The sequence below is a fragment of the Euleptes europaea genome, chromosome 6 (assembly GCF_029931775.1).
Source record: "Euleptes europaea isolate rEulEur1 chromosome 6, rEulEur1.hap1, whole genome shotgun sequence".
Lineage (NCBI taxonomy): Eukaryota > Metazoa > Chordata > Lepidosauria > Squamata > Sphaerodactylidae > Euleptes > Euleptes europaea.
In genome coordinates, this window is record NC_079317.1 from 97,362,256 (window position 1) to 97,380,997 (window position 18,742).

The following is an 18,742-nucleotide window of genomic DNA, read 5'->3' on the forward strand; positions in this document are numbered from 1 at the left end:
ATGCACCTTAACTGAGTTTCATTTTTTCCCCAGTAACCAGGATTCTTAACCTGGAATAAACTTTGATTCATTACAAAGGAGTGCAGCTGAAATCTTATCCATGCTACTTTATAAACTATGGAATAGGCATGGTATTGAAAATGGTTTTTTTTCACTGCCTACCAGAAGTATATTCACAGTGGGTAGCCATGTTAGTCTGTTTGCAGTAGTCAAAAAGGGCAAGAGTCCAGTAGCACCTTAAAGACGAACAAAAATATTTTCTGGTAGGGTATGAGCTTTCGTGAGCCACAGCCCACTTCTTCAGATACAGCTAGAATGGATGGATTCACATTCTAGCTGTATCTGAAGAAGTGAGCTGTGGCTCACGAAAGCTCATACCCTACCAGAAAATATTTTTGTTAGTCTTTAAGGTGCTTCTGGACTCTTGCTCTTTTTGACTACCAGAAGTATGCATGCAGTACTGTACTCTCCAGTTCTTCTCTTTTTCACTGCAGCATGCAGAATTCTGTGTTTCAAAATGTTCAGCCTACCACATAAAGTCATATCATTTCTTATTCATTTTCCCAATACAATATTTTGAAAGTCCAGCTGTTGCATATACCTGCACATTGCAGCCTACACATTCAGTGGCTTCACTGCAACTGTTTTCAAGGATCTTTATAAACACAGAGGATTGGAGACTAGGCATGCAGTCAGAAAATTATTAATCAAGATCTGACCCTAACCGTGCTCATGCTCCAAATGCAAAATAATTGTTTCTGACAGTTGACAGCAATTGGAAACCTTCTACTTTGATTGTTACCTGACACCTTGTTGTCCGATTTCATTTTCTCAGACAGCAAGTGAAGAGAATGAATCAGCAGATATGTATTTGACAGAGTTGTCATCCAACCAGAACAGTTACCTGAACTTCTTGCCAAACAGGATGCTCCCATTTGGTATTTCTACTTTCTGTCAATCATTGCACAATCTCACTGGCTTTAGATGCCTTTCTGATACTACAAAAGCCAAGATCCTTTTTGCCTGCTATTTTATTCTGTGGCCTGCATCCAGTATCTACTAAAAGGGGTGAAAGCTCTGCTTGTTCATATAATATGAGGGGATGGGGGTGGAAATAGAGGCAGAGGCTTAGGCTGTTTTAGCCTGCTCCTCCTCCTGAAAAGATGCAAAGCCTTTGCTTGCATACACAGGCAGAGAGGACTATACAGGCAGAGACCCAAATGTGTATCTTTCCTTCACCCCCAGTTATAGTTTATCACCTTTACAGATGGGGGTGGGGCAGAATCAAAGCCACCCAGATAATGAAGAGTAAGAGAAGGCAACTGATTCAGGATTTGATATCTCTCTGCATTTTACTGTATTTTAGAAAGCTGCAACTATAGGAAGCCCAATCAGCACTAATCCACACATGCATGTGTAAAAAGTGCAAAAAATACAAAGTGCAGAAGAGGGCACCCAAGATGATTAAGGGGTTGAAGCACCTTTTCTATGAGGAAAGTCTGAAGAGTCAGGGACTTTTCAGTTTAGAAAAGAGACAACTAAGATGGGGGCATGATAGATGTTTACAAAATTATGCGTGGGGTAGAGACAGTGGACAGAGAGAACTTTTTCTCATTCTTCATAACTATTAGAACTTGAGGGCATCCAATAATGTTGATAGACAGTAGATTCAGGACAGAAAAAGGAAATACTTCTTTATATAAGTGATAAAAAAGGTGGAATTTGCTGTAACAGGATGTGGTGATGGCCACAGGCATAGACAACTTTAAAAGGGGATTAGCTTCGTGGAGGATGTGTCTATTAGTGGCTATTAGCCATGGTGACTAAAGGGAACTTCCACATTCAGACGCAGTAAACATTTGAATTCCAGTACCAGGTGGCAATATCAGGGGAAAGCCTTGGCCAGTATGTCCTATGGTTGGTCCTCCGAAGTAACTGGTGCGCCACTGTGTAAGACAGGAACCGGGACTTGATGGACCAGTGGTCTGATCCAGCAGGGTTCTTATGTTCTTAAAATTGAGGTATCTAGTCATAAACAAAACTGTAGCACATGGATGAAAGAAACCAAATTATACCATCCCCCACCCCAAACCTTGATGCCCTCCACTAATTGAAGAATATTTTCCAGATGACAGGAAATGAACTGGGTTGTAAGAAAAATGCTGAAAGAAATAGAATGCAGTGAAGCATAAGAACATAAGAAAGGCCATGTTGGATCAGACCAAGGTCCATCAAGTCCAGCAGTCTGTTCACACAGTGGCCAACCAGATGCCTCTAGGAAGCCCACAAACAAGACAACTGCAGCCGCATTGTCCTGCCTGTGTTCCAAAGCACCTGATATAACAGGCATGCTTCTCTGATCCTGGAGAGAATAGGTATGCATCATGACTAGTACCCATTTTAACTAGTAGCCATGAATACCCCTCTCCATGAACATGTCCTCTCCCCTCTTAAAGCCTTCCAAGTTGGCAGCCATCACCACATCCTGGGGCAGGGAGTTCCACAAGGGGGGTAGATTCCATTGCCTGTGTGCTTCATTTTTGTAGAATAAACAGGTCTCCTCCATCTTCACTTAAGGATACCTAAAAAGGATGAAAAACTTGCATACCAATTCACAGCTGCCTGTGCCATGCTGCTAGTGCAAATTTTAACTGCCTACACAAAAGAGACACTTTATCCTATCTGCCAGAAATTTGGGAGGGAAAATTGTTCAGATGAGCACAACCAAAGATCCATTTCCCATTTAAATGAATGAGAACAACAATCAGATTGATTTCCTAATATTGATAGTTCTCATTCTAATATTCAAGTATCTGAAGGTTTTAAAATGTTAGAAGAAGCAAATCCATTTAAAAAAAATTGCTGCAGAAGGTTTTTAAGATAAATGAAAGGGATTTCCTTGATACTTTTGTCTTTCATTGTCAATGAAGATCTTTTGTGACCCTACACTTCCTACCACCATGCACCTCTTTAAAAAAAAACACCCACCCTATTTTGAACCAGACCCTGATTACATACCCTAGAAGCCTCTCTGAATGATGCAGGTAAGTCTGCTTGACAATTAGATATGCCATCAACAGGAGAAAAAAGTACTCTCTGCAAACTGCAGAGGAGGGACCAAGGTCATATGGAACTGTATTCAGATCCCAAAAAGGAATTGGCATATCCGCAAAGTAAAAACTGATGTTGATAGTTGTAACAGTTAAGTTCTGTAGATTAAGGGTAGCTGACAAGGGTAGTAGGGCAAGTGCAGGAAGGTAGACAACAGTTGTTTGGTCCTAATATTTTTTTCTATGTAATTTTTCTATGGCTTAATTCTAATATTTTTCTTCTAGGCAGTTCACTAGAATTTTGCATTTTTGGTAATTCTATGGTAGAGGTTTGAACACTCTCTCTTACCCGGCCTCCGAGCTGCTGTATGAATTTGGCAAATGCTGCTTAATTTTCCAGGGTCCTTCAACTTCAGAGGCTCTACTGTTCGTACAATAAATAGCTTTGATGTTGCCGCAGTACCTTGTACCTAGAATATTACCATAGTTATAGTTACTCACAGTATTTCTTCTGCTGGGGTAATGAAGGGGGCTCCATACCTAATATTGATGAGACTGTACCATAAGGTGAATGTAGGCCCTCATGGCCTGGGGCCCACAGATCTAAAGGACAGTCTCTTCCCATATCTGTATGCCAACTGTGATCCTCAGGTTGCTACCTGCTAATGATCCCTTCACTTGGATTAGCCTCATTGGCATCAATGTAGCTCCCACTGAGGAAATGAGGGGAGATCAGAAATCTTCAGTAGACACTGTGAGCCCATTTTATTCACCAGAGCTTTTCATAGTGTATATGCTATAGGCACTTTTTGGAGGGAGGGGATTATCTGAGGTTTTATTCTATCGGTTTGAAATGTTTTAACTCTGATTTTTAAGCTGCCTTGAGCCATGAGGAAAGGTTGGATATAAATATTTTAATAAATAAATATAAAATAAATGTAAAAGAATAAAAAGACACAAAGGGTCATAATTAAAGGACAGCAGGTCATTAAGATACCTCAAAAAGGGTCCAGAATATCTCAGCTCATTAGAATCATAATATTTCTAGGATTAGAAAAAGTGGTGCCTTTTGTTTTAGAATATCACTACACTAAAAAACATCATATATTAAAACTATTAATAGTTGACATGGGTTATATTATTTGCATAAAAGGTGATCCTTATATTCAGAAGTTCTTGTATTCAGAAAAGACTCTGGAAACACCTTCATAGATACAACACCAACATACCACCATTTTACATTCTGATTTTGCTTGCTTCATTGCAAATTCACCTCGGTTGAAGTGAAAGGATGAATCTTTCCCCTCTTGCACCCCATGTCACACTCTGACCTGCTTTTCTTAAGAAAGCTCAGTCGGGAAAGAGTGGTGGGAAAGTTGTTCCATGCCACAAATGTCCATCTACACACTTGGGGGGGGGAATTCAGGGAATTTTACGCAGCCATGCCACTGAATCATTACAGGTGGCCAAAGTTGAGCTACTGCAGTGGCAATGGGGCAGGAAGGACTTGAAGGCATTGTGCACAGCAAGTGTCCTTCTTGCCTGAGGCTTTGGCCCAACCAGTGCTTGGATCCACATCAGCGCCAGGCAACCCTGGTCCCCACTTATTACAGAATCAGGGCCACTTTGGGCAGGGGCAGCAGCCACAGCAGCAATGGCTTGTGATTCTCAGGCAGTGGCACTGCCCATGCAGTAGGAAACCTTCAACACTTCCCTCACATGTCAAGTGTACTGAGCAGCAGCGCTATGTGCCTTTGCAATAGAGCTACTGGCACTCACTGAGGAGAGTAAAAAGATCTCCCATTAATGATTGCACCACTCCAGCTCCAAAAAAAAAAGGTCATGGAGGTGTACTTTGGTGTGTTCCAACTCAACCACACCCCTATTTTCAGGGTGTAGCAAAGGAAGCTGCTGTACTGACCAAAACAAATATGGTGTCCTGGGGATTACTACAACTGATAGAGTAGGTGCATCAGAGAAACTTGGTTTTGAGAATTCAGCAGTTTATGATGATCCACTTATTTTGGACTTGCATTTTTACAGTTGGAAGTGCTGACTTAAACGAGCTTTCCGCGTAAATATTTTCATTCATGAGTTAAATTGTTATATAGTATTCTATTTTATCATTTTGGTTTAAAATCAAACTATTCCTTGGTACATTCCTTTTATAAAAAGGTAGGTTATTAAAGGATAAAATACATTGCTTATCAATTATGAACATAGGATTGGATCCAATACCCCCTTTGTTCTTTCTACAGTGGTGGAAGAATGAATACAAGAAAGTCATTGTATCTAATCCAAGGTATGTTGGATACCTTTTAGTGGATACCTGTCCTATACTTCTCAGGACTTATCCTTACAATTTGGATGGGAAGTGGTTTGCAGTTGTGTGGTATAGGCATTTGTATGTTTCTTTAAGAGAATTGTATTTAAGTCAGATAGAAAGGGGGAGTGAATGCAAGACAGATCTTCCACAAACCTGAAAAGGGTTCCAGGTTTACAGAAAAATCTGAAAATCTTTAAAAAATACATCGGACAGTTTAAAACACTCAAAAATGATAAAAGGTGTGCTAGTAACTTTAAGTAACAATTCCCTCAGTGACTGTTACTAGGCAACCACAGCATTCCACGGCTTGGTTCTGTCAATAAAAGGCAGCAAGAGGGGGCAGAGCCCTTCCCAGGTCGATTTTGGCCTTGAGGGAGGATTCATTGGGGCCAGGCCTAGCTAGGGTTGCCAGCTCCAGATTGGGAAATTCCTGGAGATTTTGTGGTGGAGTCTGAAGAGGGCAGTGTTCGAGGAGGGGAGAGGCCTCAGCTGGATATAATGCCATAGAGTCCACCCTCTGAAGCAGCCATTTTCACCATGGGCACATATCTCTGTCATCTGAAGTTCAATTGTAATTCTGGGGAGATCTGCAGGTCCCACCAGAAGGTTGGCAACCCTAGTCCTGGCTGCTTGTTACTGTTCAACAGCAGCAACCCTATAAAAGCGAGTGTGGTGTAGCAGTTAGAGCTTCAGAGCAGGGTCTGCAAGACCCAGATTCAAATTCCATCTTGCTGTGGAAGCTCACTGGTTGATTTTTGGACCAGTCACATACTTTCAGCATAACCTACCTCACAGGGTTGTTGAGCAGATGAAAAGGAGAGGAAACTAATGTAAGCTGCTTTGATCCCCACCGTTAAGACTGTAGTTTCCCAAGGTAAAGACTACCGGGTGGGGGGAGAAGAGAGAGACTCCACTTCCAAATCTCCAGGAATTTCCCAACCTGGAGTTGGCAACCCTAAGGGGAACTGATCTTTATAGTTGGGAGATTCGTTGTGATTCCAGGAGAGCCACTGCTGCTGAGGGCGGGAGGGGGAGGAGGCAGGTAGGTGACTGGGAGGGTGATGGGGGGCAGAAAGAGAAAGTGACAGGCATGGAGGAGAGAATAAGAAAAGGGGTAGCAGGAAGGAAAAGAAAGAGAGAGACTGACAGAAGTAAGGGGAAAGGGGAGGAAGCAAAGGTGGTAAGAATGTTTTTTTGAGGGTCCCTACTTGTCTAAACTATGTTCCTTGCCCAAGCCACTTCATCAAAAAGATCAGGGTTTTTTTCCAAACATTTTGTACAGGCCAAATACTTCCCCATTGATCAATCAACAAGTGATCACTTTTTTTGCTCCTCCTAAATTAGTGTCAAAGATTTTTGGTGACAAAAATGTGGGAGATCTCATTTACTCTTACAATTAATTAATAACTAATTAATATTCTTTTAATTCCTCTCTTTTATTTTATTTGTATATTTGTGTTCCTTGCAGGGTGTCTGCTCCCCCTCTCCAGTAATGAAGCTACACTATGGACACGTTATTTTAATACTCCCCTTACCTGGTGGCAGGTTTTAGGTAAAATGCATGGTGCACAAAAAAGTTGTAGTATCTGACAGTCTTGTACCGTTCCATGTACAAGAATAACATATTCCATAGTCCCATCATAAATATCATGTTTGGTGTGATTGGGTACATCTAGCACATACAAGTTAGAAAGCTGCTCACACATTTTGTATGACCAGTCCTGGAATACATAACCATAGAAAATGAATTACATAGTCATTTATAATTAATATGATATAAACTTAGCAGTTTACCAGACGTAAAACCATCCTTGCATAGGAATCACAACATTTAAATTATATCTAATTGTGTTATAGTCACTGGGGGAGGTTATCTTGGAATGCCAGATAGAGGTTGGATCCTGCCATTTGCCAGTGGAAGACACTCACGTTCACAGTTCTTGCAGAGTCTCTTCAATCAGCAGTCCTTTCTGACCCATGCCAATTGGGAGGCTGCCACAAGGAGGAGAAAGGAATAAAATCACCCTTTTTGCCTCTCTCATCAGTGCAGCTCCACTGATGGAAGGGGGAAGGGCTGATTTTACCCCTTTCCAAGGCAGCTTCCCAATGTACAGGGCAGTTAGTCCATGTGGATCCTGTGACACCAGAAATATACTTTCCTCAGGTCAGAAAGGACGAGGGGAGGGGAAAGTCAGAAAGATCTTTCTTGTCACAGCCGTTCCATTTTTCTCAAATGGATGGAAGTGAAATGAAGGGAGGACCGGTGCACCTCCGCACCCGCCGCGTGGCCTTAGGGGTTGGCTCCCATTGGGAACAAATAATACCATAGTCCCAGACATTCAATATCCTGTAGTGCTCGGGGTAAACTGGCTCCGAGGCCACAATCCCACTATAGACTGGGCTACAAGAAGGGTCATCTTTGCCCAGCCACCGTGTGAACGCCACTGTAAGGAAGTGGCCATGCGTGTGTGCGAGGCGATGGCTTCCCTAGACCAGGGGCTGTCCCCGCCAAGTTTGCCCCAAGAGTATCGTGACTTTGTCGATGTGTTGATGGAGTGGACTGTGATGTCTTACCCCCCCACCGGAAAACGGACTGTGCCATTGAACTGGTGGGGGAAACTCAGTTACCTAAAGGGAAGGTGTGCCCCATGAGCCCCAAGGAGAAGTCAGTGCTATGGGAGTTTTTGGACAAGAACTTAGCTCGGGGGTTCATCAGACCCTCCACTGCCCCTTGCTCAGCCCCCTCCTTTTTTGTACGGAAGAAGATGGGAGATCTTCGGCTTTGCATAGACTTTCATAGACTCAATGCAGTAACTAAGACTAATGCCTACTCCCTCCCATTGATTCCAGATCTCTTAAGCCAATTGAAGGAGGGTCGTTTCTTTACTAAATTGGATCTGGTCGAGGCGTATTATCGAGTATGAATTCAATGCGGGGACGAATGGAAGATCGCCTTCTCCAGCTGTTTTGGAATATTTGAATATCTAGTAATGCCTTTCGGTCTTTCTGGGGCCCCTAATGTCTTCATGCAAATGATTTATGAGGTGTTACATGATCTGCTTTTTAAGGGAATGGTGGTTTATTTGGATGATATTTTGATTTATACAAAGACCTATGAAGAATACGTAAGCCTGGTGAAAGAAGTGTTGCGTCGGTTGCGAGACAACCATCTGTTTGCCAAATTATCTAAGTGTGAGTTTCACTGTGACAAACTAAGTTTCCTGGGATATATTGTTTCGCATGAAGGTCTGGCTATGGATCCTTCCAAGGTACGGGCAATACTGGAGTGGGAGGCGCCATCCACTCTTAACCAGTTACAACAGTTCCTGGGTTTCGCAAACTTTTATAGAGGGTTCCTCAAAGACTTTGCCCAGGTGGTTCTCCCCATCACGGACCTTTTGAAAACTAAGGAGAAAGGCAGTGCCGCCAACCAGCCCTCAGCTCAGCTAGACTGGTCCCCTGCTTGTCAACGGACTTTTGAGTCCCTAAAAAGGATTTTTACTTTGGAACCCATTCTCAAACACCCCAATTGCGAAAAGCCATTTGTGGTTCAAGTTGATGCTTCGGATGTAGCCATGGGCGGAGCTCTCCTTCAAGCCGGAGAAGGACAGCTTCAGCCCTGCGCTTATTTCTCCAAAAGATTTTCGCAATCAGAACTCAACTGGCCTATTTGGAGAAAGAGGCGGCCGCAATTAGATATGTCTTGACAATGTGGAGGCACTTTCTAGAGGGAACAGCATTCCTTTCAAAGTGTGGACAGACCATAAAAATCTAGAGGCTTTGAAAGGGAATCACAAACTCAATGCCAAACAAATGCGCTGGGTAGAATTCTTTTCCAAGTTTCGCTTTATCTTAAAGCATGTTCCGGGCAACAAGAATCTATTGGCCAATGGTCTCTCCAGGCTGGCTCAGTACCAGAGTAAACTGGACCGTCCCACTGACTCTTTGTTTACTCCCAAATAGAGGGGAACTACTTGCAGTTCTTACCCGTTCACATACAGTGGAGTCCAACCCTTTGGAAGGGCTCACTGACTCTTTTAAATCTGAGTTGGTTAAGGCTGGTCAAGCAGAGGAAGTTGCAGGCTCTCTACCAGCCAAACTAACATCCCGGGATGGGTGTTGGCTTAGTTGGTCTCAGCTGTATATTCCTGCCTCACTGCGTAGGGAGGTGTTAGATTGCTGCCATGGCTGGACATTTTGGTTTTGTGAAGTCCCTGCATCTTTTGCGCAGGCAATTCTGGTGTCCAGGAATGCGGCAAGATCTGGATGGTTTCATTCGGTGTTGCCCTAAGTGTGCTTTGGCCAAGCGAGTGGGGGGACTGCTTAAGCCTATGGAAATGCCTGCAGCTCCCTGGGAGGTAACAGCTATGGATTTTATTACAGACCTTCCACCCAGTCGTGGCAAAACTGTACTTTGGGTAGTAACGGACCTTTTCTCCAAACAGGTCCACCTGGTGCCATGCACAGGTCTCCCCACGGCTCAAAAACTAGCTCGCCTGTTTGTTTCACACGTCTTTCGTCTCCACAGTTTTTCACGCAAAATAATCTCGGACTGCGGGAGCCAGTTCATTGCCACGTTTTGGAAAGCATTCCTGAAACTGGTGGGGGTAGAGCAGGGGTTATCTAGTGCTTACCACCCCCAAACTGATGGACAAACAGAACGCTTTAACTCGGTCCTAGAGTGTTATTTACGCTGCTATGTTAATTATCATCAGGATGATTGGGTTGACCTCCTTCCCTTCGCAGAGTATGCCTACAATAATGCCTCTCATCAGTCCACGGGATTCAGTCCTTTCCAGGTGGTGTATGGCAAAGATTTTGGACCGTTGGGTAATGTTAACTTCTTGGAAGGGGAGGTCAGCTCCGATGTTGCGGACTGGAATGGGCGAATCAAAACTACAAAAAGCAGGCCGACAAACATCGCTCCCCAGGATGAGAACTGAAAGTGGGAGACAAGGTCTATCTGTCAACAAAAAACTTTCATTCACCTTGTCCCTGTAAAAAACTCAGTGACGAATATGTAGGACCATTTTAAGATCTCACGTCTGATTAACTAAGTCACTGTGGAAATGGATCTCCCAAAATCATTAAAGGGGATCCACCCGGTTTTCCATATCAGCCTGCTGAAGAAATATGTCACTGCCCCTGAATGGCACCCAGAAGCCCCACCAGCGTCCCCTATTTTGGTTCAAGGGGAAGAACATTTTGAACTCTCTAAAATCCTGGACTCCCGAGTTCGCAAAGGAGTTCTTTATTACCTGGTGCGATGGAAACACTTAGGTCCAGGGCATGATGAGTGGGTCGCCGAACGTCACGTGGCCGCCCCACGACTAGTACAATTGTTCCACAAAACCTACCCCAACAAGCCTCAGCCTTTGAGGGAAAAGGAGGGGCCTTGGGGGGGGCAGATGTCAGAGCCTGGCCTGGCCTCACTGCCCAGGCGATACTATACTGTTTGTGCTTTCGGTTTTGGCCTGGGCCGACACCTGGGCCATGTTGAGACTTCGGCTGTGGGAACCTTATCTTTGCGCCGTCTAGGCAACCCAGGCCAGCTATCTCTGGAGTAGTGTCTTATGCCAAATAACGTACCCTGAATTGTATTGCTTGCTTCGCTACGCTCAGAGCGGTCATGTCTTCAGTCTTTGCCTGCTATATCTTTTAATAAAGTAGTTTGCTTCAGACCACCTTTCTGAGTGAATCCTTTACAAAAGAGTAGAGGTATACGCCTGTCCATGACGAACACACTATTGGGATCTCAACACTGCATAGGTTCTGCCAGGTCTTTGCAGGAAATTGAGGAGTTAAAACATCTTGTGAGATATCTTCTAACTGACCATTAGGCACACAGCCTACAGACTGTACTTCCAGATCATCCAGAATGTGTGTTCAGGAGGAAGGTCAAGAATAGCCAAAGCCTCATGGATCCTGTCAAGGATTGATACTATAGAGTCACCTGCATGAGATGACAGCTAAGCAGGAAGGACCACAGTCAGCAACAAATCTGCGGGTGAGGATATCAGGAAAAATCAGACTTGAGGAAGCACTGATCTTCTCTCCTTTTCCTCTTCCTCCTTCAGATCTGATGAATAGTGCAAAGATTGTGCCATTGTGGTGACCACAGATTATGCCCTTGTGGTGTCCATTGTGGTCTCCTCCAGTAGACCTAGCATCCTCTGCAGGGTTAGCAATAGACAATACCTGAGCATGGGATCTCATGCTGGCCATTGATAACAAGGAGTGTTTGGTACCATCGACTGCTTTACAACCAAAAGACAAAGGCACCAGAATGGTTGAGGGCTGGACAACCATCAGATCTAATGAGCATACATACTCCCAAAATGTAGCTCTGTAGTGGTAAGATCAGTTACACTGAGCCTGCTTCACAAAATACAAACAATTCTGACAGGAATCAACTTCATGCTCTTTATCCAAAGAAAATAGACAAAAATTGTATCCATTGGAGGCTAATTATTTCCCCCCACAATAGCCACACTTTAAAAAAGACATTTATTGAACTATTTGCCACAGATGGGTAGGGAAGAGGAGAGGAATTTAAAGATAAAAATCTAAGTCAATGGATGATAAAAATCTAGAATAGATGGTAATTATATACAAATGGTATAATGCTAATTTTATACAGATAAAAAAATACAAAGTTGTTATCCTGGATTAGGACAGTAAGTGGCAAGAAGCAAAGGGAGTCTAACTCATGTCTCTGATGAGAGAATAGAGAAGTTCTTCATGATATCTCTGCTGTGGCTATTTAACTGAGCCGGAAAGAACTGCTCTACCCACTTCGGATATGTGCAATGATACCCATACTTCTAGGATGAGCACAGCAAGCACTCAAAACCCTTTTTAGCCTAGCTGTCTAATTTTTGAAGGATAGCACAGGCATCAGTTTCCATGAGTGTGATAACACAGAGACCCCAAAGAAGAAATGTAATTCCACTTAATTGGTTTATTTATAGGCCACCTTTCAAATAAAAAAAATCTCTAATGTGATTCGCAACAAAATACAATTGGGAAAAAGTATTTAAAATACAATGTTAAAAATTCAATTATAATGCAACAGTGCCGCTCTCCTGCCACTCTATTTCTTACTGCCCAACTCAAAGCCCTACTAGAAAAGGCAGGTCTTCAAACCCATCTGGAGGGGCAGAATTTCAGCATTCAGGGTAACAGCTGACAAAGCCGTACCTCTGCTATGACTGTTTCCCAGAGGTAGGCTCCCTGGGCCAACTTCACGTGCTCCCTGGGCCAACTTCACATATTCTGGACCTATGCAATGTAAAGCTTTAAAGGTCAAAACCAACATCTTGTATTAAGCCCAGCAATAAATCAGTGTGTGTGTGTTAAGTGCCGTCAAGTTGCTTTCGACTCATGGCGACTCTATGAATCAATGTCCTCCAAAATGTCCTATCTTTGACAGCCTTGCTCGGGTCTTGCAAATTGAGGGCTGTGGCTTCCTTTATTGAGTCACTCCATCTCTTGTTGGGTCTTCCTCTTTTCCTGCTGCCCTCAACTTTTCCTAGCATGACTGTCTTTTCTAGTGACTCTTGCCTTCTCATAATGTGACCAAAATACGATAGCCTCAGTTTAGTCATTTTAGCTTCTAGGGTCAGTTCAGGCTTGATTTGATCTATAACCCACTGATTTTGTTTTTTGGCAGTCCATGGTATCCATAACACTCTCCTCCAACACCACATTTCAAAGGAGTCTACTTCCTGTCAGCTTTCTTCATTGTCCAGATTTCACACCCATACATAGTAATAGGGAATACGATGGCATGAATTAACCTAATCTTGGTGGCCAGTGACACATCCTTACACTTCAGAATCTTTTCTAGCTCCTTCCTGGCTACCCTTTCCAGTCTCAATCTCCTTCTGATTTCTTGGCTGCAGTTTCCCTTTTGGTTGATGGTGGAGCCAAGGAATAGAAAGTCTTGAACAATTTCAATTTCCTCATTGTCAACCTTAAAGTTGTGTAATTCTCCTGTAGTCATTACTTTTGTCTTCTTGATGTTCAGCTGTAGTCGTGCTTTGGCACTTTCTCTTTTAATTTTCAGCAGTAGTCATTTCAAATCTTCGCTATTTTCTGCCATTAATGTAGTATCATCGGCATATCTCAAATTGTTAATGTTCCACCCTCCAATTTTCACTCCACCTTCATCTAAATCTAATCCAGCTTTCCTAATTATATGTTCTGCATATAGATTTTCTTCCCTTGGAGTCCTGGGTGATATCCCACATAATGGGAGATATTCACCCTGATATCACTAGTTCTGTTGCAAGATTTTTGGCGGAGGTGATGTCACTCAAACGTCAAAACAAAACAAGCATGTAAGCTGCGAGTTGAATGTTGAAATAAATTTTGTGATTTCAATGAGGCTGGTTCAGGGGGAATATATTGTTATGGCATTGGTGATGCTATGTTTAGTAATTGTTTTCTACTGTGTTTTAACCTTAAGTATACGTTGGGTGTTGTAAATTGATTATTTGGTGTTGTATTATGTATTATTGTTATGGTAAGCTCAAGACCTTTGGTCAAAAGAGCTAGTAAATAAATGGAAAATGGAATAGATTGAAGAGATAAGGAGATAAAATACATCCTTGTCTAACACCTTTGCCAATTGGAAACTGCTTTTATGGACAGCTCCACACAATAGTCAAGTCTGGATGTTACTAAGGCATGCATACCTGTAGCCAGGTCAGTTTTCTCCAAGAAAGGTCACATGGAGATCTTGCCTCAATTGGTAAAGGCATTCCAGGGAAAATCTGATGCTTGACTATTTAAAGACAATATTGAGTCTAGAAGTACCTCCAAGTGGCGCACACAGTCTATCAGGGAACATGTAACCTCATCCACTTGCTATATCAGGAACAAGAGTAGCTAGGTAGGTAGAGTTTGCATGATCAGGGAAGCTGGAGTGCACAAGTGGTGGTTGGAGGTAATGTGGAAAGTTTTTAGCAGTCCCAATGATATCAGGAGTGTCATGGACTTTCTGAGATTTGAAATTAAACTCCGAGGGCAGTTTGTTGGATTCTACCCCCCACCCCCAGCAAAATTACTTGGTTGAACTGAGCTCAATTCTGAACTGAACTGAAGGAGATGAACCTATCTCTACTGTCTTAGAACCCCCCTGTACATTACATGTGGTTGGTTAGTCCACATGGTTTATTTAATGCAGTGGTTCCCAACCGGTGGTCCGCGGACCCCTAGGGGTCCGCGAGAACTAAAGCAGGGGTCCGCGAAACAAAGTTTACCACCAGGGGTCCAGCACGCAGCTCTCTCCCTCTCTCTCAGTTGAGCTGCGGCCACGGCTCAGGGGCCGTGTGTGAGGTAAAGTGCCCTCCTCCTCCTCCTCCCCTTTCCCTCTCCTCACAGCGCGGCCGGGTTTTGCACGCGGCGCTCGAGGGCCGGCGGCACCAAGGCGGGCGGCGGCAGCAGTCAATCAGCGGGCAGGATTTTCCCGCTGGTTTTGGCTGGCGGAGGAGGCCGAGGCGCTGAGGACGGGCGGATGGCAGGCTCCCCAGGGATGGAAGGTAGGAAGGAGCCCAGGCGGCGGCAGCGAGGAGGAGGAGGTCTTGGATTTGCCTTCCCGTAGCGATCCTCCTTGGCCTCCACCCCATTCCCTCTTTATAGGGCCGTGTCTTCTCCCCCTCACTCGTCCTCCTATCTCCCAGCCGTTTGTGGGGAGGTTTTGCCTTGGATTTGCCACTCAGATGCACGTTTTCCCCATCCAGATTCTCAAAACTGTGCATGGGGGGTTATTGGCCATTTGTGAATGGGAGGTTTTGCCTTGGATTTGCCTTTCAATAAAAAGTTGTTTGTATCATTGAAAGCTCTGCTATTGTGTTTTTCTTCTAAGGCAAAAGATGTTAACATATGAGTTGTTTTTTCTAAACTAAAACCTCAGTATTCAGGTTAAATTGCCGCATTGGCACTCGGAATTTTTATTTTGAACCTTGGGGTCCCTGCACCGAACAAAAAAGTTCTAGTGGTCCCTGGTCAAAAAAAGGTTGGGAACCACTGATTTAATGTAATGTTTACCATGCTCAGGAATGCCAGACCTTTACCATGAAATGCACATATCCTCCAAGGCAGTACTACCCTCCAGGATAGTAGTAAGGAATATATCAAAGCATAATAATGGTTAACCCATTTATATAATGGTGACAATCTCATTTTTATTTTGACACACTTGAGCTTTTTAGGGTAAAATATTTTATACACTGCACTTTTTATGAAAACATGTAAAAATCAATACAACTGTAAGTAACATCAGTTAAAATAAGTAAAATATACAAAATATTGGATAAAAAATACATAACTAAAAATAATTTATGAGTCAACTTCACCTCAGTTAATAACAGTTTTAGGCTATCAAAAGCCCCAAACGCCTTTCACTTTTCATCTTTTTACCAACAAAATGCTTAAACGTTAAAAGATTCTTAATTAAGTGATTGAATTAATCAATGCGTCTAGACCCAGAGGTGTATAATACAGCTTATCTACTACAGTAGAGGAGGGGAAAGAACTGTGGTAAAATAATATGTATTGTAACAAAAAAAGAAGTTCCCAAATAAAGCAACCCTTAAAAAGTCACCGTGGATAAATAATGAATGAGGCCAAAAAACCCAATGATGCAACAATACTGTCATAAGAGTTAAGCCCAAACACTTGCAATTCTATTTATTGATAACATTTTAAGATTATCTTTCCATTTAAACAGGCCTAGCATGTTGCACATACAGATTTCTGTAGATTTACTTAAATATGTTCCAGACAGCACTGATGTATTATTACACATAGAAGCATGCATATACTTACCTCATAAGGAAGGTTTTCCTTGAAAGTTTTGAGAGCAACCTCAAGAGCAAGTTTCAGCCATATTTTATATTCTAAAGATGGACATTCCAAAAACTTATCAAAAGCTTCAAACAAATCCTCTATAGAGATAAAACATGTCTGGAAAAAAAAATCCCACAAGAAGTTATAACTGTAGGTAGGTACAGATTTATTGCATATATTCAAAGGCAGTTACAATCAAGCAGACACAATCAAATAAGATTCAACAAGAAAACAGTTAAAATCAAGTAAAAATAAATAAATTTAAATCAAATACAAATGTTGTCCGGTTTAACTGCAATGCTGGCTCGAATTTTCCTGGCTGCTAGGGCAAAAAGAGACATATTGTAAGTGACAGCAGAGTCAGTATCGGACAGGAGAAAGAGCTTCTCATGATCATTAAAACAGCTAATCTTGGGTAAAAAAGACCCAAGAAATTTAGATCTGGGTTCATGGTACATAGAGCAGTTCAGCATGTAATGGGGGAGGTCCTTGAGTTCTGAGGATCCGCAGATACATACACGAGAGGCCATCGGGATTTGGGCATAGCGTCCAGCTAACATGGCTGTTGGCATGGTCTGAAATCTTAATGACGTAAATGCTGCTCTGAGCTTGAATGCGGAAATTTTGGATAGATAGGGGGCTCTTTCATGGTTCCTATTAAACAGTTTAAACTAAGGTGAAAATTTAGACCGGGAGATCATCTGACCATCGGATGCGGCATCACACCTGAATACCCACTCCCGCGTGGTAAAACCTGAGATAGGCACACCCTGCGAATCATTCATGATAGAATAGCAAATAAGAATATTGTTATAAAATGTTGACCAAGCCCCATCTTTTGAGAGCATCGCCTCAAAGCTAAGATGGCCAGGTATACTGGTGGAAGCTTTACGATGCTCTCTTCGGTATTTTAGTAGGGCAACATGCACACGGGCTTGTATAGAGGGTAAGCCAAGTTCTGCCCACAACATAGCAGCAAGGGTTCCTTTAGGGAGAGCAAGGATTCTCTGCATGAAATAATTTTGGATAGATTCCAGGCTGGAAATCGGACGATAGGTTTTTATAGGCACATTTCAGTGAGGAGAGGAACGTAATAGAAACTCCTCCCCGGCGACGATGAATTTGTCTTGTGTAAAATACTAGCTCTTTCTTGGCCTTTCTACATTCAAGGTCAAACCACCCATTTTTTGAAAAGGTAGTGGATTTAATAGGTCTATTATTGCAGAGTACAGGTCTAAAAAGTGCCACTATATCTTCAAAGAGTGTTATGACTTCTGCGTCAGCCTGTAATAGCATTTGGTGACTGGAACATATGTCGTCCCTCTCCAAGAATTGGATTAATTTGGCCTGCAGTTGTTCAGACCATTTGAGTCTTCTTACAATTGGCTGGTTCTCTTCTAAGGGGTCGGGGGCCCGATCAAGAAAAATATTATCCCTGAATTTGAGCATAAGTCTTAGGGGACGATGGTTACTTTCAACCCTGTCTCCCACCTCAACTACACTTGCCTGGGAAGAAGACAGAAAGGTGAAAGGGCCTCCTGAACGGTCAAATTGAGTACCATGCAAAGTATACAGATGATACACTGCTAAATTATAGAAGTTATAACTGTTATTTATCACTATCTTTTTAGAGCAAATATGTTGGCACATTTCCAAGTATTTTTAGTTACATTGAGCTTACTACATTATAAATGAGAATTAAAGTTACTATTCTGTGTAACACATGGACTTATGATTTATTTAAAATATATTTTCCCCAAGAAAGGGACCAATCTTGTTTCTATAGTTTTATAGTAGCTCTTGAAAATTATTTGTCTATGAGTCACTTTACATGTTCAAATTAATATCTGGATCTGCTCACTTTCACATGGCAATGATTGTGAATGTTTGTTTAAATGCTTTTGTATACCCAAAAGGCTGGATGAAACAAGACCTAAATTCAACAATGAAATATATTTATTATAAAGCACTTATGCATATCTTAAAAACAAGGAATTTGTTTCATCTAGTTGTTTAAATGCTTTCCCATATGTAATTTTTAAAAAATCTGTGCTTGAAATACCCACTAATCTTGGTTTTTCCTTTAGGGTACCCCCTCAAGGAAAGGCTATGTAGGAGAGAATGGATCCACATGGTTTGTTGTTGTTTATTCTTTATAATCAAGGTTTCTTTTAAATGTGGGAAGGCTGCCTCCCTCTGCTGTCTACAGAACTTCTTGAATTGGAGAGTGGATGAAAGGAAAAGTATGTGAAACTAGAGTGCTGTAATGCACTCTATATCAGGGGTGTCGAACTCATTTGTTATGAGGGCCGAATATGACATAAATGTCACTTGGTTAGGCTGGGCCAAGTGTGCCAAATCAATCAAACAAGCAAACAAATAAATACCATAAAATGTAATGCCAGGTACTGGAGATATGAACTTAATAGAAGACACAGGCAAAGTCAATTAATGATATTATTTTTGTTATTGTTTTAAACATGTTTGTTATGGCACCCTCACAGGCCCACAA

The 18,742-nt window shown here is 42.4% G+C and overlaps 1 protein-coding gene across 1 annotated transcript in view; it reads right to left on the minus strand.

Annotated features, from left to right (window-relative positions):
- Positions 1–2,568: 2,568 nt before the first annotated feature.
- LOC130479577 (sodium/hydrogen exchanger 10-like) overlaps positions 2,569–18,742 on the minus strand; it is a 144,604-nt gene continuing 128,430 nt past the window's right edge. Inside the window, exons 22-25 of the mRNA XM_056851973.1 lie at positions 16,210–16,347; positions 6,912–7,097; positions 3,400–3,520; positions 2,569–2,582 (exon numbers count right to left, since the gene is read on the minus strand). Coding sequence (XP_056707951.1) covers positions 2,569–2,582; positions 3,400–3,520; positions 6,912–7,097; positions 16,210–16,347 — 459 coding nt within the window. The remainder of the gene's footprint in view (positions 2,583–3,399; positions 3,521–6,911; positions 7,098–16,209; positions 16,348–18,742) is intronic.